Source organism: Vulpes lagopus, chromosome 18, assembly GCF_018345385.1.
Source record: "Vulpes lagopus strain Blue_001 chromosome 18, ASM1834538v1, whole genome shotgun sequence".
NCBI lineage: Eukaryota > Metazoa > Chordata > Mammalia > Carnivora > Canidae > Vulpes > Vulpes lagopus.
In genome coordinates, this window is record NC_054841.1 from 23,050,148 (window position 1) to 23,072,482 (window position 22,335).

Sequence of the window (22,335 nt, forward strand, 5' to 3'; positions counted from 1 at the left end):
CTATACCTCCAGCCCAACATTCAGACATATACAAGTAAAAGCAATCACAAACATGTACAGAAAGTTTGTCTATTGAATCACCAATGAAGAACAGTATAAAAAATACTGCAACCCATTCAAAAACTTAATTTCAACACCATCTAAAACTTGTAGAAGGTAGTATACAATGATTTAGATTGGTTCTCACTAGACAGACAAGCTAGCAAGACAATTCTAGGACAAACTGACTCACCTTCTTCAGATTCCTTGGTATTGGATGATGTGTTTTGCAAAGGGTCAGTATTAACAGTATCAACCAAATCTGATACAACCAAGTCAGGATCTAGGATCTCGTGCGTCCCATTAGTGGACAGCCTGGAGGACCGTCTCCTTGTTAAGTCTTTGTCAGTGTTTTCCGAATAGGTTTTTGACTTTTCCTGGGCTATAAACCATTAAGAGAGTTATAGTCAAAAACCCAAGAAGAAATAACTCTGCTATTACAGATTTCTGGGCTGATTACCTCCATAAGAGCTTTATAGAAACTTCCAGAATATTAAACCAGTGGTAAAAGGAAATATCCTCTTTTAATTTATAGTCTTGAGTAAAGGCAGTCCCTCTGGCCAGGATAGAAACATCCTTATTCATGGTCTGAAAATCTCTTTTAAGGTCATTGCTCCAATCTTGACAACTAAGTTTTATTTTGGGGCTTCCCAACTTAAAAAAGTTTATGTACTAATCTCCAGAGTCAACAAGGTTTATAAAGCCTTAGAACTATCACACACTGTTTTTTGGAGCCAAAGTATTTTTTTTTTTTTTAATCAATAAATAGCATTTCTCGGGCAGCCCAGGTGGCTCAGCGGTTTGGCCCTGCCTTCAGCCCAGGGTGTGATCCTGGAAACCCGGGATCGAGTCCCACATCGGGCTCCCTGCGTGGAGCCTGCTTCTCCCTCTGCCTGTGTCTGTGCCTCTCTCTCTCTCTCTGTGTCTCTCTCATGAATAAATAAAGAAAATCTTTAAAAATAAATAGATAGATAGATAGATAGCATTTCTAAAGTTTCATTCAACATATGAAATCTGTCCCTTCCTAAGCCATTAAATTTCCAATGGAAATGTAGTTTATGAGTATAAGGAGACACCGCTGAATGCAACATAAATATAGTTTGTGCTTTGGGATTTATTTTTCTTCAAGCAAAATTCCTTCTTATCCAACCCAAACCATACACATTAGCTCCTGTGATCAAAAACATTAGAGCCTATATATAGGAAATAGGAAACATGAATACAGGGGAGGCTGACTCAATCAACATCAAGTTCTAGCCACACATACATAAACTGGAAACTCACATGAATTTTTGTCAAGCCGGGGACGTTTTAATGGGACTTCACTTCCTTTTGATATTTTCCGCCTTCTCAACTCCAGTGTTATTGGTTGCAAAGTTTGAGAGTTTGAATCCACAGCTATAGTGTATATAAAACCACACAAAAGAAGTTATATAATTTCTTCATGTCTAAACCTCGTGATTATATATAAATATATATATAAATAAAACACATACACACACACTTGCATGGTAAACAATCAGAAGTGTAATGGGTAAGAAACTACTTCCTTATGAGATGCTAATAACACCCTGTAGATTGACCTCCTTCATCTCTCGCCCTTTTTAAGATTTATTTATATATTTAAGTAATCTCTATTGGGTAAAATGGGACTTGAAGTCACGACCCCAAGATCTCTTTAAAATACTAAGCCCCAACATGACTACTTTTTATTTTTTAGATTTTATTTATTTAGGGGCGCCTGGCTGGCTCAGTTGGTTAAATGTCTGCCTTCAGCTCAGGTCATGGTCTTGGGAGTGGAGCGCTGGGATCCAGCCCTGCTTCAGGCCCCCTGCTCAGCGGGAATCTGCTTCTCCTTCTCCCTCTGCTCCTCCTCCCACCTCCTACCCGCCCCCACCTCCTCATGCCCCTTCCTTAGGCTTGCTCTCTCAAATAAATAATCTTTAAAAAAAATATTTTAAAATTTATCTTAGAGAGAGAGAGCATGAGAGGTGGGGCTGGGGGTAGCAGAGGGACAGGAAGAAGCAGAATGCCCCTGAGCAGGGAGCCCTACAATATGGGGTTCCATCCAGGACCCTGGGATCATGACCTGAGCCAAAGGCAGACAGTTAACTGACTGAGCCACCCAGGCACCCCCAACATGACTACTTTAAAATATGAAGATGCAAGGCCAATAAAAAAAGCAATTTTTATCACCATCAAAACTTGACTTATCCAGGGATGCCTGGGTGGCTCCTCGGTTGAGCATTTGCCTTTGGCTCAGGGCATGATCCCAGAATTCTGGGATAGAGTCCCACATCAGGCTCCCTGCATGGAGCCTGCTTCTCCCTCTGCCTATGTCTCTGCTTCTCTCTCTCTCTCATAAAAAAATAAATAAATGAAATCTTTTTATAAAAATCTTAATAGAAAAAAAACTTGATTTATCCAATACTCAGGAAATCCAGTATTCAGGCTAATTCCTAAGATGTATACTTGGGACTACAGCTTGAGTATTGTTTTCAATCTCTACTTGCTAAATTAGTTAGCTTGGCATTGGTTTTAGTTATGAGGGACCAAACAGAATGTCAACATTTATAAGCTCTTAAAAACAATTCCAGAAAAATCTCAGATGCCTATGCTATTTGATAGTTAGCAAGGTTGCTGATCCCAACAAATCCAGCTCTGACATAATTTAGCAGTGCAGAAACAAAATCCTTGGCTAGTACTCACTATTTTTAAACCCAATATTTTTTCATCAATATTTTTTTAAAGATTTTATTTATTTATTCATGAGAGACAGAGAGAAAGAGAGAGAGAAAGAGAGAGAGAGAGAGAGAGAGGCAGAGACACAGGCAGAGGGAGAAGCAGGCTCCATGCAGGGAGCCCGACACAGGACTCGATCCCAAGCCCCCAGGATCATGCCCTGCGTTAAAGGCAGCGCTAAACCGCTGAGCCACCTGGGCTGCCCTTTTCATCAGTTTTTTTAGGATTTTATTTATTTATTTATTTATTTATTTATTTATTTATTTATTTATTTATTTATTAGACAGACCAACAGCATGAGAGGGGAGGGGCAGAGGGAGAGGGACAAGCAGTCTCCTGCTGAGTAGGGAGCCCAATATGGGACTCGATTCCAGGACCCTGGGATCATGACCTGAGCTAAAGGCATAGACGCTCAACCAACTGAGCCACTCAGGCACCCCTGAAACCCAACATTTAGGAAACTCTCCCAGTCATGAAAGATGAGAATCCAAAAAAACAGAAGAAAAAAACAAAAGAAATGAAACTAGGAAGCTTTGGGGGGAAGGCAGGGCTAAGGGGTCTAATGAAGGCTGAAGGGAGAAAGAGGAAGAAAGGGGGAAGGGGTAGAGTGGGGCACAGAGGGCTGTGGGTTTGGGGAATGGGGAAGAGGACTCCACTGAAGCCCAGTAGCTTGAGATAGGCCATGTTGAAAGGCCCAAAAAGAGACAGGCCTGAGGTCTGAGGAGGCAAACCTAATGAGTATGCTGAACTCTTTGGCTCTTCCTGTATTCAATTATTCCCAATGTGCCAACATTATTTTGTTCCAAGTGGTGAGAACTTGGAAATCATACACATTCCAAATTAAACACAAATACAAACAACTCTCCCTAAATAGCTCAGATTCTATTCCAATCAAATCTATAAATTTAGAGAGCCCAATGCTCTACTGGGTCAACGAACTTATTCCAAACAATTTCAAAAGGAGATTTGAACTACATATAAGATATTTGATTAGCATTCTTCACTTTGATACCACATACGAACCAGGGCTTACACAGAACATTAGTGTTTCCCAAACTCTTCTTATGGTAAGAATCATCTAGGAAGGATGTTAACAATTCCAGAGATTCTGACTGGGGACAAATGCCTCAAGCAAACCTGGAAAACACCATTTCTCTATTATATCAATCCTATCTGGCATGAAATCTTACACTTACACAATGAAAGCAATAAACTGAATGCCCCCCACAACTTTTTCAATCTGAGCAAAGTAATGTGGCTTCAAAGGAGCAGTTGGCAAAGTTGAGTACGACGACCCCAGCACATATTTTCCCAAGGGTACAAGCCACAGCATGAACAGCTAAAGAGGAATCCATTTCAGAGCACTCAATTCCCATATATATGTTTTCCAAAGCTGAGATGAGGACACATCATACTTCTACCAGTTTTCATTTTCTACCCCTCCTTACATAAATGCCCTTCTCCCACTTAATTAAAAACACCTGCCTAGGGGATCCCTGGGTGGCTCAGCGGTTTGGCGCCTGCCTTCGGCCTGGGGCGCGATCCTGGAGTCCCAGGATCGAGTCCCACGTCGGGCTCCCAGTATGGAGCCTGCTTTTCCCTCTGCCTGTGTCTCTGCCTCTCTCTCTCTCTCTCTATGTCTATCATGAATGAATAGAATAAAAAAACCAAAACAAAACAAAACACCTGCCTAACATTCATCCTACATATTACCCTGGTACACTGCCCGGGAGTTTAAAACCTCCAGACTTTGTCCACTGGAGTCCCTCATTTGAACACGGAACTCAGAGGATGTTTCTCAATTCTCCCAAGTATGGTTTACAACTAGTACCATTCTCCAGGCACCTGGGTGGCTCAGTGGCTGAGCGTATGCCTTCGGCTCAGGTCGTGATCCCAGGATCCTGGGATCAAGTCCCACATTGTGCTCCCCACAAGGAGCCTGCTTCTCCCTCTGCTTATGTCTCTACCTCTCTGTGTGTGTCTCTCATGAATAAATAAATAAAATCTTAAAAAAAAAAAAAAAAACTAGTACCATTCTCAGTGCAAGGAAAAGAAGTCAATTCATTATGGATGCCTTGGGCAATTGGGGTTTAATTCTCTCCCAGAACCCCGTGGAGAAAGCCAGTGAATTGAGGTCAGTGCTGTCCAACAGAAATATAACAAGAGCTACAAATGCAAGTCACATGTGCAATTTTCAAATTTTTACTTTGAAAAGTGAATTTAAAGAATATATTCTATTTAACACAATACAGCCAAAACCATTTTGACATGTAATCAACATAAAAAATTATTAATAAGATATTTTACTTCTTTTTGTACCTAGTATTTGAATTCCAGAGTATATTTTACACTCACAGCACATCTCAATTCAGACCACCCACATTTCAAGTGCTCAACAGCCCCATGTGGCTAGTGACTACCATACTGGGTATTGCAGGTCTAGGCCATAATTAGGCCTAGAGACAATTCCAGCATGCTCAGCTTTTGAGAGCAAAACTCAGTTACAACAACTGAAGGATGGAGGTGGCTTAATTCATGTGGGAAGGAATCAATCTATATCTAATTTCCTACCTTAAAATTAGAACACAGATGTGAGGGCATCCCTCTTGGGTCCCCTCCCTCCTCAGGAGCTTTGTACTATCCCTTTGCTATCACTCAATAAAACTTAAAAATCAAACTCAGATGTGAGAAGACTGTCTCCTGGGAATGAGTACTAATATTTATTTTAAGTAAATTAAGGCAGACTTTTTTCCCATAGAAATTAAGTCTGATGTAGCTGCCTGGATTGATAGGACTCACTTCATATTTCACATCATGCAGGACCAATGAATGAGCTAACTCTGTAGTTCTGCAGTTTTTTTTTGTTTTTTTTTTTTTAGTTCTGCAGTTTTAATGAAAATCTATTTTATGTCATATTTTATGTCTTAAGTATATCATTTGCAGCTATTTAAACTTGTGAGAAAAATAGATATCACTCTAAAATGTACTAAAGGATTCAGTTTTTCAATATTCATGTAGGAGATATGCAAGCAAGAATGTGTGAAGCCCACTGCCAGATTATCATAGCCTGCATTCAGTCTAGCAATCCTAAGGGTTCTTCATGCCACTGAACTGATCTAGAGAAGGAGTGTTTGACCTAGGAAGAAATTCAGGACGTGTTTTACTGTTGGTTGTTCTTGAAGAATTCCAAATTTCAACTTTTTAAAATAGCTATACATTCTTTCCTAAATCTGTACCTTTTAACTTTTACCAATTAGCCATCTCAATTTTTTATTTAGACTGTGAAAATGTCCAATTCATAATCACTCTCCAGAGAGTTCAACTTCACAACACACCCATGTTTCCCCTAGGTCCAGTGTTCTTTAATCCAGCCTTTGTCAAGAACCCACATCTAATTACTTCTTCTCTTTCAGGTCTCTCAGGAAAATTATTATTTCCTAATCCCTGGTTCTACTAAGCTTACTTAAACTGAGATCATTCAAATAGGCACAGGGAAAAGGCCTTAGCTTACTAGGTTTTACCATATAAGCTGAAGCATCTAGCGAACAGTTATGTACCACCCCAGAAGCTTAGTAGTCAAGGACATGTTTTCCAACTTACATTCATCTGGATACATGCCTCCCTTAAAATCCAACTCCACAGACACAACTTGTTTTCAGATCACAGGATGATTCAAAGTCAGTCACAAAAATGAAGAACTGAAGTATGGAAGTGATAAAGAACTACCAAGAGTCACAGAAGAAAACACTGGCATTGCCCAATACAGACACCCACCCCCCCTAGTAAACTCACCAGTAGGAGCTATGGAAGGGGGCCTGCCTCGTTTTCGTTTTGGCTCCCTCAAGTTTTCTTGTGGACTCTTCACAATGTCATTTTCAGGTTTTTTATCCACTTGAGCATCTCCAGAGTACTCTCTGTCATTTTCTGAAATATTCTCCTTATCTTCCTTCTCGTTCTTGGGAAGGCTTTTCTCAGACACCTTCCCCTTTTCAGAACAGATTAACTTTCCTTCTTTATCAGGCTGCTTGGGTCGCTTTTCTGTCTTTAAGGCTTTGTCCTCTTTGTCATTCTTCACATTGACAGTGGCTTTTCTTTGCTCTTTAAACTTCTCTCGTTTATCAGGAGATGATGGAAGACTTTTGTGATCTGTTTCTTTAGGCCTAGCATTACCCACAATATTCTAAAATGAGCAAAATAGCGATGAAACACACTTTGTGATTACTTGCAAATATTAAATCAGATGACTTTTTTTGCAAACTTATGAAGACAAATTAAAACAAGACATATGCTATGTCACATAATGGGAAGAACCACTAAAAATATCCATCCATACTCTGAAGCTTGAGAACCGATCCTGAATTTTAAAAAAAGGTCATGTTCAATTCTTTCTGAGATAGAGTGATCTCCCATATTTTGATTAATAAGTCACTAGATAATTAAAGGGACAAATACCCCAGTGACCTCTTCTGCAAAGCAATCTTTCTGACAGAGGTATTCTAAGAAAATGCCTCCAAGCTACACCCTTCTCATCCCAAACATGACTACACAGACCCAGGGCCTTTCAGAGGCCCGGCTCAGTTTGCCAGTGGATGCTAATGCCCTGCGTAGAGAAGAACACAAACTAGTAACTGGAGGCTGAAAAGGAAAGCTATAAAGACTGTCCAACTCAGAAGCAGGGTCTTTGTTTCCTCAAAGAGGTAGAGACTGTGCCCAATCCAACAAAGGTACCTACTGTGCTCCTAAACTACTAAGTTTTTGTCCACTGGACAGAAGTACTACTTCTTGGTTACTTTCCTCCTAAATAACTTTTTAAAGAATTCATTCTAAAAACCTGTGTCCTAGTAGAACTGTCTCATAATAAATCTAGCTCTGAAAGCTCTGGACTTTCTAAAACTACAATTAAGTTTGTGTATGTATCTCTCTTCCAAGACCTCTAGAGAACCACCATATCATGTTCACGTGGAATCCCCAGCACCTAGCACACACAAGACACACAGATCTCTCCCTAAAGCTGGAAGCAGTGCCTAAATATTCAGGGAATAAATGTCTAATTTGTCTCATCAGGAAAAATAATGAGAATCCTTGTGATTAGAGCCTAGAAGGAAATATTTTTTCAAGCCCCCAAATTTTCTGAAAGCAGGTTTGAGAACAAGCACTCCTCAGTAACTGCTGGCAGAACTACAAATTATAACCACCCTGGTGGAGAGAAAAAAACATGTTACCAGTTTGTGTCAAAAGATTAAAAGTTTATACTTTTGAACTAGAATGAATTCCTAGAAATGGAATTTTCTAACAGAATAATTGGATTTGTACATCCAGATTTACAAATATCCTTATAAGTGACCATTAGGTAATTGCTTACACACAGTACAGTTAGAGGCATATTACAGAAGCCATATTCTCATTCATTATTAAGAACTTAAGAAAATGTTATTTCGTTAAAAGAGCAAGATATACCCCCTTTAGAACAAAAAGAGAGCAAAATGTAGAACAGTAATACACTATATGACCCCAGTTTTGAAAATATATTTAACAAAAAACACAGGATATACACCAATATGCTAAAAGCAATTGTATTTAGACAACAGAATTATATCATTTTTATTTTCTTTGTGCTTTTCTATAGTTTACAAATTTTCTACAGTTAATGTATTATTTTTATAACTTCAAAAAAATGTTCCTAATATATAAATTATCAAAACATTTAGAGGAGTATGATGACACAGAAAAAAACCTCAATCTATTCTAATAATACATGAAGAAAGCTTTAAAAGTTGTCTGTGACAGATATTTTTAAGAAGTTAAAGCTTTGGAGATGCATGACCATCCACTGCCATGGCCAGACCAGGGGCTACTTTCCACCACTTGGGTAGCCTGACTAGAGCCGGAGGCCTTAGGCTTGGCCTCCTACAAGATGCAGGACCCCCAGTTTCCAGATGCCTAGGGGAAGGAGCTCTTCGACAAGGCCAACAAACACCACTTCTTACACAGCCTGGCCCTGTTAGGGGTGCCCTGTTGCAGAAAGGCCCTGGGGGCCGGGTTACTCCTGTCTGGAACGACTTTATTCTGCACCAGCTTTTACCATTAGGCAGAATGGAGACTCAGCATCCATACTTTGGCCCCTGTGGAAGGAAGACTGCTAATCTTGGGCTAGCTTATCTTGGCTCTCTGAGCTTCCTTGTATTTAATTTTTGGGTACTTTTTTAAGAGTTGAAGCAGGGAGGGGATTAAAAGAGAAAAGCATATTTTAAAAAATAATAATAAAAAGAACCCTAGATTCTTAGAGTTAAAGAGAACTGAGAAGTCATTTACCCAAATACAATGCTGTCTTGGAAGAAAAACACAAACACAAGCAGGAACCATGGGCCTATACCTGACCACCTTGCAGGTTGGAGGTGAGGCGAGAAACTCACGGATAGCTGGGGATTGGGAACAGAAGCACCCACAAATCCACACTGGGTAAGGTGCTCATCTCAAACCCAAAGCCCCACGAGTGCTACCAATTTATTCAAGTGTGGCAGAGTAAACAGCTGACTGTTATCTAGACTTCCATTTGGGGAGGTTCTAGATACAATCTGACAATTCTGAACAAGTTACTAATATAGTCCTCTATATTAACTCATTCCACAAACTCAATAGAAAAATTGCCAAATTTAAGGCCAAAATAACACTTTATTTATTTTTTAAATTTTAAGTAACCTCTACACTGCATGTGGGGCTCAAACTCACAACTCTGTGATCAAGAGTCACATATTCTGATTGAGCCAGGCACTCCACAAAATAACATTTTAGAGTACTATACAGTAGCTCCTTAGATGCCAGAGGGGCAAATAATCACAGAGAAAACACCTTCAGGGCTAAAGCTTTATAACTGTTTCAATTTTCTGAAAAGGAAGGCTAGCAAAAGACAAAAACATTAAGGCTACCTTTTAAAGATATCATTTATCAAAAAAATGAAAGATATTACGTATCACAATCCTTTGAAATCACCAAGTATATGTACAGAAGAATTTACTAAAATTTGTGATAAGTAGAAGTATTTGATCATAAGAAAAGACCCAACAAGCTCCAGCATCACCAAATTACTGTCACATCAACAACTACCCATAGAGGTAACAATTAGTAACAATCAGAAGTTTTAAGAAATCAATATTCAAATTTTGATCTTGCTTTCCCCTCACCTATTTCATTTAGGCATAAACATGAAAAAGACTAAAGGGGGAAAAAGTATGAAAAGAGTAGACAACATTTCCAGATAGCTCCTATTTCCAATATCAAAACTCCTGTCCCATGTTCAAGCAAACTATGTGTGGTGACTGGGACAACAGGAAGTATAATTTTTAAACCAGGCATATCTAGCACAAGTAATTGCCAAATTCAAGCCAAACCATAGTTCTGAAACCACCAAGTCATGGTCCTGAGCTGAAGGACAAAGTTAGAGGAGGAGAAAATACACTTTAGGCTTCCTCAAACATTAGCAAGTTCCCTATGATAAGTAACAGCTCTAGGGATATGGCACAGGGAGAGTGAAAAAAAGAATAATAACCCAAAGAGGTTTGAGAAAAGATAAGGAATACATGTAACAGGAAATGGCAGAGACACAAATATTAATAATTTCTGAAAACCTGTGTATGGCTTTCTAGTGAAATTGTGTCAGGTGAAGGAAATAAAGACTTTGCCATCATAAACAAATGTAAAAATGAATGTTTTGAGAAACAAATGTTTCTCAAATGTCTGTATTTGAGAAACAAAACTAAAATGTTAGTATTATTCATACCACAAAGCACAAAACCACATTTCTCACCTGATCTTTGGAAAAAGCTTTGACATGAATATGTTTGACAGTCTGAACTACTCCATCATAAAATTTCACAGTGTAAGTACCTAAAATTCAAGAAGATATCATGATTTAACTTGGCAGTTTCATGAAAGCAACAAAACTTTTCAAAGCATAAACACAAGGGAACTCCAACCACAATAATAAATGTATGAGAATTAAAATCTTAAGAAACACATGCAGTTATTTATGTCCAAGATAATAACAAGTATGCATGCCTGCATTTCTTAGTCAAGATTACATAGTAAGTTTTCTCTTTATCTATACAGATCAAAATGCATCTGCTTTCTGATGGAAAAACAGAATTGCACTGAATTTAGTCCAAGAACAAAGAGCAGTAAAACAATTAAGAATGTGAGGAAAATGCACATTTATTTATTGCTTGGTGAATTAATTTTTTATCAATTTTTATTTTCTGGGCTTAAGAGTGGTAATATCCTTTAAATCTTAAAAGAAACACGAGGGCTTACTAAGGATATTATATTTTTAGAGGTCACATTAATCTCATAATCCATATGAATAACCTCATGTTACAGTATCTAAACAGGGACTTGGCCAAAACACTAAATGATCCCTGCAACATTGTCAGTTTTATTCCATTAGAAAAGAAATCACTCTGCTATAAGACTGAAGCCAAAAATCCAAATAATCTTCCTCCCAAATAAGGCATCCAACTACAATACAAAAGTTCTCATTAGTTGCACTCGAACCAACTCTTTCAAACTTTTGCATCTTAGAACCCACCTTTCCCCCGTCCCCCACCAGAACTTTTATTTTATTTTTTAGGTCCCAGGAATTAAAAAAAAAAAAAATCATTGTTAATCTTGTCAAGATTACCAGTGAGCTACTGGTAATCACCTAATGGTTTACTATTGGTAAACATCATCAGTCAGTTTTCAAGATCAATTTCTCACCAAAAAGAGAAGGGAAAAAAAAGCCCAAGGGCTGACAGCAAAAGAATGCAACAAGGGCTAAACCTTCCAGCTAATTACCTCTTTATAAATTCTCTCCCCTCCCCACCTCACTCCAGCTCACCACCAGTCTGAAATAGATAGGGCCTGTCAATGGCTAGCTACCTCTAATGAAAGCTTTACTCTGTATTATTCAAAGTCCAATTCAATCTTAGCTCAATTCTTTTCCAAACCTTGTTTGACATTACCAACATATAATACCGCCCAACTCAAAGGGATGAGCTGAAAGATTTTTCCCTGCTCTGATATTCTCAAATACTCATTTTGGCACCTTGCCTGCAGGGTCTCAACTTAGGTCTACCCTCACGGAGAAGGCAGATCCCAAACCAAAGGCAGGCTCTCTAAGGCCAGGGACCACATCCCACACTGATTTCTCTCTCACACAGCATCTGGTCCACTGTAGACCAGGGCTTCTCAAAGTATGGTGCCCAGACCAGCAGCATCAGCAACTCCTGCCAACTTTTAGAAATGTAAATTACCAGCACCACCCCCAAAAACTCCATGTGTTTTAACAAATGTTTCTGGTGATTCTAGTATACTGCCACAGAAAATTAGTAATTACCTATTGAACTTTACATGTGGTAATTACAAAATAAAGTTGATTATCTGTCACAAGTGTCACCAGCACAGAACAAAGTGGCTAGTAAACTAGACACAAGGATATATAGTGATGCTTGATTGGTTAAAACAAGCAATTAGACATCAGGCTATGATAAAGGATTCTACATAAAGCCACTCAGCAATAACTGATGAGTTCTTACAACAAAGGCCTGGGATCCTATCTTTCTGTCTCTATTGTAAGGGCACTGGCAAGCAAAGAAACAATGATAAGCAATACTATGGACCTCTAAACATACCCTTTTCAAGCAACCATGACATGGTTCTGGCCAGCCTGAGGATGGGGGCATTAAGAATCAACTCTCATTAAATCTTAAATATCAAGTGTGCCAGTCAGCCTATACCCCTTCAACTATCTTACCAAGAAAGAAAGCTCCAATTATATCAAAATGAAAACTGTCTATTTTTATATACATTTCAAACACCCACAAGGACATTTTCAGCTATTTGTGGTAAATTTTAAAGCTTACTCCTGATGGCAGGCTCAAAAAGGAGGCCTTAAATGAAGGGCTGTGCCCTGAGTTCCATAAAGAGCTAAGCAGAGTTGGGATTAGAAGCTAAGCCTCTCTGCTGACCTCTGACCAATTCTTCTTCCACCACCCCAAACTGCCTATTCCCCAAGTCCCTCAGCCTAAAGTCCAAACCACAGACCAGAGCATCAAAGGCCACTCTGAAATGACTCACATTATGGCCAAAGGTACTAAGGGATCACTGTCCTTAAGAAAGCAATATCCTGGCCCTGACCCTTTTTACTTCCAAGGTCATAAGGGATCATCTCAAAACTTTCTCCCTTGATCATGTACACAGCCTAACTTGGGCTTCAATAAATCAGAAGGAAAAAAAAACACATCCCATGGACAATGGTGGCCCAGGCCTATTTCTGAGAGGCCTCACATCTATTTTAATGGTTCCTATACAACTGAAAGAATGTCTTCCTGGGGTGCTTGGATGGCTCAGTTGGTTAAGCATCTCCCCTTAGGCTCAGGTCATGAACCTGGAGTCCCAGGCTCCCTGCTCAGTGAGGAATCTGCTTCTCCCTCTCCCTTCCTTCCCCACATAGAAGGTAAGAGCAAAGCTAGCACCTGCATGTGTAGGCCTAATCTTCCTTTTATTTCTGTGCAAAGCTGTTCACACAGTCCCCACATTTCAAATGTAGGATCAGTTACAGCATGAAGAAGACAAAAAATAGTAACTGCTTCAACAAGAGACTCTAGAAATAAGATCATTTCTATAGAATCTCCTGTTATGAATGCAGACTTTAGGCACTGGACTGAAGATTGAACTAAGGGAACAGGGGACACGTGACTTAAAGAATATGAATAATTTCAAGGAAGAGGGACCTGATTCGCCTGTTTACTTGAGTTAAAGAATCACAGATCAACAGGAAGGAACAATTCCTCATTTTGTTGAAAATGCAAACCTACTTTCTGTTTCCCCCAGAGAACGTCGTGGAGAGCAGTGAGGCCCATGACTGGGGACACAATGCCCTGACACAAAAGTGGCTCTGCCATCTCCAGTGTAACAAAGGAGAGCTGAGCAGCCCCAGCAAAGAGCTGAGGTCAACTCACTAGAGATGGCTTCTGAACAAAGATTTCCTGGAAGCAGAATCCCATCCTTTACACCAGCACAGATGGAGGGGCTAACAAGGCTAACCATGGGTGGCTGCCTTCACATGCAATGATGCTTGACTGTCACTGCCAAAGAACTACTGCAGGTGAAAAGGGCTAAATAACATTGCACTGTCCTCCCCAGTTTCCAAGTGCTTAATTACTCCTTTAAGAAACTCTAAAGTTGCCTTTTAGGTATGTTTCAACTATGCCAGACTCCCAGCCCCAGCAGCCTCAATACTCAGCCTCAGGAAAACCAACAAGAAGGTTAGGAGTGGCAAGAAAGTGACCCCAAGTCTTCCAAAGATTAATCTATAGGGTGTGACTTCATTGTATGCCCAGCTTCTCCTAGCAGAACCAACAACACAGAATGACTTTTATAGGAAATAAAGGGGGTACCTTGCCAGCAGAGCTTTTCCTCACAGTGCCATTAGGCTGTGGTGGCTTCTGCTGCAGATGAAATGGAGGCAGAGTAGAAAATACCAGGCAAAGAGTGAAAAACAGAACCCAGCATTGTCTTTCTCCATCCTGCAATTACTAGAATCATACTAGAAACATACTAGAACTAGAAACTGTCCACCAGCTCCCATGGATAAAATCTAACCCAAAGGCAGCACCTAAAAGTCATTATTTCAAAATCAGGCACACATCTGAGATCTCATAAAGGTTAGCTTTCCTTCACAATCCAAAATGTGGCAATAATACTACCCAGCCAATTCCACTAACTTTCAGGATTTCCCCTCCCCTTTCCTCTCCTCTCCCTTCCAATTGGTCTCAAGACCAGTTAGGACTTCAGACCCAAGAACTCTAAGGAAAACTGGTTCTGGTAGAAATCTCCACTCATACTCAATGTCCTTCAGTTAACTAAAATTCACTGGACAGAATTCAGATTACAAAACCAATATTATTAGGGTGGCAAATGACTATTTTAGGGATAATCATTATATGAAGACTCTCCCTCTGATCATTTTAGCTCATGGAGGAAAAAAAAATATTTTTTAAACATTATATTTATTTATTCATGAGAGACACAGAGAGGAGGCAGAGACATAGGCAGAAGGAGAAGCAGGCTCCCTGCAAGAAACCTCATGTGGGACTCAATCACTGAACCACCAGGGCTGCCCTGAAAATATGTTTTAAAACAACTTGCAAATCTCTGGTTGCCCCCGGTTTAAAAGACATTTAAGGGCAGCCGAGGTGGCTCAGCGGTTTAGCGCCGCCTTCAGCCCAGGGTGTGATCCTGGAGACCTGGGATCGAGTCCCACGTCAGGCTCTCTGCATGGAGCCTGCTTCTCCCTCTGCCTGTGTCTCTGCCTCTCTTTCTCTCTGTGTCTCTCACGAATAAATAAATAAAATCCTTTAAAAAAATAAAAAATAAAAGACATTTAAAAATCTTAACTATGGCCAATAAGGTGGCCAATGACTTTTAGTACTTAAATGATTATTTCAAAAAATTCCAGACCCATCCACATACACACACACACACACACACACACACACACACACAAAACAGTAACTGCAGACAGGGGTCCCTCTCTCCTCCCATTATGATTTATCTGCACCCTTCTGTTCCTGTACTGCCTCCTCCTGGCGACTCTATAGCAACACCTATTTCATACTGCCTTGAAATAGTCTTCTCTCTTTTTTTCCCCCCCTTTAAATCCATGATGCCCAGCTTTGGGCTCTGCAGATATTAAATGCAAACAGTAGACTCCTAAGCCTCTACTGCCTCCACCAAGACAGCACCCTACCCCTCTGCGAGACTGCTCCCAAGGTTCCTCAAACCTCTTCCACAATCTGCATTTTCTCCTTTGCCACTTCCTCATCCAACCCCCATGGCCTCCTTTCTATCTTCCATATGACTCCAGGACATCACAGGATCAAAAGAGAAATACTGCTTCCTTTCTACAACTTCCTTTATCTACAGAGTTACTACCCATAACTTTTATCTGATCTAAGGGCCAGCCATTTCTCCAAGGAAGCACACCTCCAGCAGATATTATACAGGACAAAAATATGATTGATCAGCATAAATCAACCTAATAGACTTTCTATGAAGATATAAAACACCTACATTTCATATCCTATGATTTAAATCCAGTAAGAGCAGAAAAAATTATTAATCTTGAAAATAAGACCCTGAAAAAGTAAACTATTCATTTACTAAAAAAGGCATGTTACATGTTATTAAACTAACATATAAGCTAAAATATGTTTTTAGGCTAAAGTGATACATATGAAAAGTAGTAACAGGATTATATTGTGAACACAAGCTTATAAAAGAAATTCATGGAAATAAGAGAGTATCCAACCCTCTTACACTGTTGGTGGGAATGTGAACTGGTGTAGCCACTCTGGAAAACTGTGTGGAGGTTCCTCAAAGAGTTAAAAATAGACCTGCCCTACGACCCAGCAATTGCACTGTTGGGGATTTACCCCAAAGATTCAGATGCAATGAAACGTCGGGACACCTGCACCCCGATGTTTCTATCAGCAATGGCCACAATAGCCAAACTGTGGAAGAGCCTCGGTGTCCATCGAAAGATGAATGGATAAAGAAGATGTGGTTTATGTATACAATGGAATATTACTCAGCAATTAGAAACGACAAATACCCACCATTTGCTTCAACGTGGATGGAACTGGAGGGTATTATGCTGAGTGAAATAAGTCAATCGGAGAAGGACAAACAGTGTATGTTCTCGTTCATTTGGGGAATATAAATAATAGTGAAAGGGAATATAAAGGAAGGGAAAAGCAATGTTGGGAAATATCAGGAAGGGAGACAGAACATAGAGACTCCTAACTCGGGGAAACGAACTAGGGGTGGTGGAAGGGGAGGAGGGCGGGTGTTGGAGGGGAATGGGTGACAGGCACTGAGGGGGACACTTGAAGGGATGAGCACTGGGTGTTTTTCTGTATGTTGGTAAATTGAACACCAATAAAAATTAATTAAAAAAAAAACAAATTAAATTAAAAAAAAAAAAAAGAGAGAGAGTATCCAAAAAGACTTAATCAACCAGGAACTGGAGTATCAGTAACTGCTTAGACACCTTAAAAGATACAACCTTGCTTTGGAAGCCTGAGGCAACAGGAATGTGCTCAGGATAACCTACATTTTATTAGCGGGGTTAAACCACACTGGCCTAACAGCTAGGGGCTTTGGGATGGGGTGAATGTAGCAAAAGAGGAACAGAAAGTTCTGCCATATGCAAACATACGTTCATTTTTGACCATTTCAATCCATTCTCAGACAGTTTGGTCAGCCCCAGGTCCAGCATTTAACAGAGTGCTGAATGAATACCAAAATAACCTCACCAAATAAAAAGTCAATGTGACCTTATAGTCACCACTAACAGCAGTACTAAAAGGTATGACTAGCCTAAACATTCACTGGAGAGATCATGGACATATCATAAATATCCTGATAGGAAATGCCCATAAAAAGGTATCACTCAGACCCAGAGTCTATTCTCTCAGTGTCAGGATGCTGACCATATTATCTTAATCCTTCTTTTGCCTTTGTACTAGCAAAATGAGACTCTTTGGGTCATGTTCCCAGTCTTGACTCCTCACAGGTTCTAAACTCTGGCAAAGGCATCCCAACTCAGTGCTCTAAATCCCAGGGATCCAATTTCAACTAGCAACTTTGATATTACAGATCATCCTCAATCACACTGCATCCACAAGGCATTTTTTAAATAGGCTCCATACCCAATGCAGGGCTTGAATTCATGACCTGGAGATCCAGAGTCACATGCTCGACCGACTGAGCCAGCCAGGCACCCCCCACAAATCATATTAAGAAATGTTTATTAATGTTCATTTCTAGGTACAAATCATCAATTATATTAGTAACTCCTGGACAAGAAACTCACACTTACTAGCACAGTGACTATTATGGATGAACCATAACTATTTTATAGAAAACTATTATGAAAATTTAGAAGATAATCAAAATTCCCCTTTTTAACCCAGCTTTCTCTCCATTTATAATTTCTTCCTAATTCCTCACATAGAGATTAACCTGAGAGAGAATTCCTAGGCAATAATTACATGCTGAAAATATACTATCAGACTCTAATATTACAAACTTCCCCCTAAGTCATGAATAAAAACAATTACAACTCAAATGCCTTACCGTCCTTGTTTACAGCAGTGACTTTGGCTGGGTAAAAACGACAATCAGACCAGCAAGCAAGGACCTGTTCGTTTATTTGAAATTCCTAAAAGGCATTAAAAAAACAAAAAAAAAAAAGACCTGTTACTAATCCAATTTCATAGGACGCATATAGTACCAGATTCTGTGAGAGAGGCTAGGTTGACAATAGTGGGAGATGGAGATAGCTACTGGGATGGAGGAAGATGTTTTCTGCTGCTCAAAACTGTAGAAAAACCAAAAGGGCTGGAAAACAAGACTTTTCCTGTCCTAGGTCTGGCCAGGCATAGCACAGCACTGATGATACCTCCAACACTGACCCTGAGCCCAAGACCACTAGGAACACCCACTATATGAGTTGGAAGGAGGGGAGCTACCGCAGCTTAAGGGAAACCGCATTCATGCCACCTAATGCCACCCCACATATTTAAAGGGTCTGTTGCCAAAGGAAGCACCCATTCACCTTTAATATTTCATACCATTTTCCCAGCACACAGTTTGCACTGATACAGTTTATAGAATGAATATGAGCAAACAAATTGGACAACAGGAAACAATATTAAATGGGGGCAGGGGTGGGGAAGGAATGACACACACAGACAGCAAGAGTTCAAGTTTCCTGGCCAGGATTCAAATGAAAAACAGAATCCAGGACTGAGTCAGATCCAAAGGCAGCAGAATTTCTACAGATGTCTCCATGCCTGTTTAAAAAACTCAAAAATAATACTTAATTCTTCATTCTGAAATCAGTAAAAGCTCCAGGCACAGCAATGAAATTTAGAAAAAGGAATATAGTCCAATTCCAAGATTTTCAAGAGTTTTTTTCTTTTTAAGGTAGACTCCACACCCAATGTGGGGCTCGAACTCACGACCACAAGATCAAGAGTCACACACTCTACCAACTAAGCCAGCCAGGTACTACTCCAGAGTTTATAAAGGGGAGTGCCTGAGTGGCTCAATTGGTTAAGCGTCTGCCTTTGGCTAGTCATAATCTCAGGATCCTGGAATCCAGCCCCCCGCTGGATCAGCAGGGAGTCTGCTTCGCTTCTCCTTTTCCCTGTACCCCTCCCCATGCTTACACCTGTGCACCCGCTCTCTCTCTCAAAAAATACATAACTTTTTTAAAGTTTTTATTTATTTATTCGTGAGAGACAGAGAGAGAGAGAGAAAGAGGGAGGGGCAGAGACAGGCAGAGGGAAAAGCAGGCTCCATGCAGGGAGCCCGATGTGGGACTCGATCCCAAGACTCCAGGATCACGCCCTGAGGAAAGCAGGCACTCAACCGCTGAGTCACCCACGCGTCCCAAATAACATTTTTTTTTAAGTTTATATAAGACTTGATATGAGGCTCTACATGGAATGACTGCTTAATAAATGGCCAGACAACAAATAAGTTTAATAAATGATCCAAAGGGATACAGTGGTTTGAAAGAAAGAGATAAGGTCCCCATTCATCTTCAATGCTTTTCAGTCAAGTTAGTTTATGAGCTGTCATGTCAATCACATCATACAGACAGATGACAAATGAGATTCTTCAAGAGCCCAGGTGCCATGGAAATCTCAGGGTTGTAACTACAGGCCTAAATAAGGATTGGTCCCCAGCTGCTACTGACTTTCACACTGAACATCAAAGGCTGGAACATAAAGTACTCAACGGCTGACCCAGCTCATTACAGATTTGATACTCACAGAAGATCCTTCATCTTCATGTAAGCCCTCTTTCCTCAGCTGTATTTTCTCTAAAGGACGTAAATAAGGACTGTCCCAGCAAAACCACTCATCATAACGATGATTCCAACGCTTGAAATGGATGAGTACTTTTCCTTCTTCGTAGTCAATGTCTTCTATGTGAGCTGGATACCTGAGTCAGAAAAAAAAGTTAAACGCCTTTAATATCTACTCAAAATATCCAAAATAGTACCCTGCCAAACCTCTTCCCAAAGGACTGCATTACCAAAGTACTAAATAAAGCCTACCATTTAGAGACTCTGTAATTGCATCAAATTGCAAGTTATGGAGGCTAACAGACTTGAGGTCCAAATCCCAACCTGGACATTCATTAGTTTATGAATTATTAATCTGACTTTTCAGAGCCTGAGTTCTGTCATGTAGAAGAAGGATACCCAGAAACTCAGTTATAGTGCAAGTTAATTAAACCAGATGACATACACACAGACCAGAGCACAAAGGGAGCAGGAAGCAAACATTTAACTAGATTATATTTTATATGTGCCAATAAATTAGAATGACCATGCAACCCAGACTGTATTAGATAGCCTCAATTTAAGAATGTTACAATCCATATAGAATACCATACAGCTGTTAAAAAAAAAACAAAATGGTTCTATGTCATGATATGGAAAGCTCTCTCAAGATAAACTATTAAATGAAAACAGCAAGGTACAGAACATTGTGTATGGTAAGCTATTGTTTATTTTTTAAAAGATGAAAAAGTAGGGGTATCTGAGTGAAACACCTGACTTCGGCTCAGGTCATGATCTTGGGGTCCTGGGATCAAACCCCACACTGGGCTCCTTGCTCAGTGAGAGTCTGCTTCTCCCTCTGCCCACCCCCCCCCCTCATGCTGTCTCTCTCTCTCTCAAACAAATAAATCTTTAAAAAAAAAAAAAAAGATGAAAAGTATGTTTATATATGCTTAAATATGCATTAAAATATCTTACACAAGAATCTAACAATGGTTACTTATAGAAGTATGGTCAAGTCAACAGTTCAACAGTTTACCCTCCTTCCAGACCAAGAATTGGAAAAACCAACAACTACATTTCTCTGACTCCCTAATCAACTGGCAATCAAGGTCATGAAGACTCGACAGGTTTAGAGGCAACTGTAGTGGCCAAATCCAGAGCTCCTGGGCAGGGCCTCTCAAACTTTAACATAATGCAGATCATCAGAGGATCTTGTTAAAATGCAGATTCTGATTTACCAGGTGGAGCTAGAGCCTTAGAGCTTTAAACAAGCAAGCTCTCTGGTAATACTGATGTACTGATCTGCAGAAGCAAGGATCTAATGTCTAATTACTGTCTTCCTTAGTATTAAGCAAGTGTTGAGGGTAGCAGTGGCACTGGCAGTAGTGACTTCCCAACCTCCGGAACACAGCTTCAGTGATGGGTCCTTCAAATCGATACTTAAGGATAGCAACCGGAGTCCCAGTCTTCCAAACCTTCCAACAATTTTGAAAATACTCAATTTCTTGTGTTAAATCCTTTTGTGGTTAAAGTACCCAGAGTGGTTTCTGTTTCCAGCTTTAAAACCTAACTGACACAAGAGGAGAACTGGGGAGGGGAGAGAAGGGGTGAAAGTGGGAGGGAGACTTCTTTTTGTAGTATACATTTTAATGTTCTTTCTTTCTTTTTTTTTTTTTTTTAATGATAGTCACACACACACACACACACACACACACACACAGAGAGAGAGAGGCAGAGACACAGGCAGAGGGAGAAGCAGGCTCCATGCACCGGGAGCCCAATGTGGGATTCGATCCTGGGTCTCCAGGATCGCGCCCTGGGCCAAAGGCAGGCGCCAAACCGCTGCACCACCCAGGGATCCCTAATGTTCTTTATTTTTTAACCATATTACTATATTGCTCATTGCAAAATAAACAAATGGTAAAAATAAAGAAAAATAACTATTGTTTGCAATTGTTCTCTTAAATACACTTATATTAATCAGATTGCTATTCTAGATGGAGAAAGTTCAGATTCTACATATATTTTCTCCCTACAACCTGGATTTGTATCATTTCCAGCCTTTCTTATTACATCAAGCACCTAGTACCCCAATGTCCTAATAAACATGTGTTACCTAAATAAACAGGCCTGCTTCCTTGTGTCTCTACATTCTATCCTCTCCAGTCCTACACTATTAACCTCTAAGGCAGTTTGTTTGCCGTTTAACCTATCACAACAGGTTGCAGATACTGAGCATTCAATAAATGTTGAGCAAATGAATTCTGCTCTCCCTATTCTTCCCAAAGGTCACATATCTGGTCAATTCTTCAATCTCAACGCTCTTAGACTCCAGCTACCCCCTCTAGTTTCAGTCACTTTATAAGTTCAGGCCCTATCACTTTGTGTGGGTATTTCTCACACAAAACTGACAGGGTATGCTTTTCAAAATTCTGAATGGTACTATACATACGTGAAGTGCCCAAAAAACATAACGGAAGGAATAAACAGTCCTGAAACTAGTCCCTACTCCAATACAACTGACATACAACTGCTACAAACATAAGCTATATCCTGACAGCAGACCAGCTAACTGTACAATCTGATGAACCATGAAATACAATAGTAGGAGACAAAAGGATTCCCTAAACCTAATTATCTCTATAAAACGGCGGGGG

General features: G+C 40.0%; 1 protein-coding gene and 1 pseudogene across 4 annotated transcripts in view; one reads left to right on the forward strand and one right to left on the reverse strand.

Annotated features, from left to right (window-relative positions):
• Nucleotides 1–22,335, reverse strand: part of PHF20 (PHD finger protein 20) — a 149,203-nt gene that overhangs the window by 62,302 nt on the left and 64,566 nt on the right. For all 4 annotated transcript variants that reach the window (XM_041732612.1, XM_041732613.1, XM_041732614.1 and 1 more), the window contains exons 3-8: nucleotides 19,662–19,833; nucleotides 17,956–18,040; nucleotides 10,586–10,665; nucleotides 6,574–6,961; nucleotides 1,324–1,437; nucleotides 233–421 (exon numbers count right to left, since the gene is read on the reverse strand). In XM_041732612.1, the coding sequence (XP_041588546.1) occupies nucleotides 233–421; nucleotides 1,324–1,437; nucleotides 6,574–6,961; nucleotides 10,586–10,665; nucleotides 17,956–18,040; nucleotides 19,662–19,833 (1,028 nt within the window). The remainder of the gene's footprint in view (nucleotides 1–232; nucleotides 422–1,323; nucleotides 1,438–6,573; nucleotides 6,962–10,585; nucleotides 10,666–17,955; nucleotides 18,041–19,661; nucleotides 19,834–22,335) is intronic.
• On the forward strand, nucleotides 6,981–10,559 carry LOC121477974 (annotated as a pseudogene).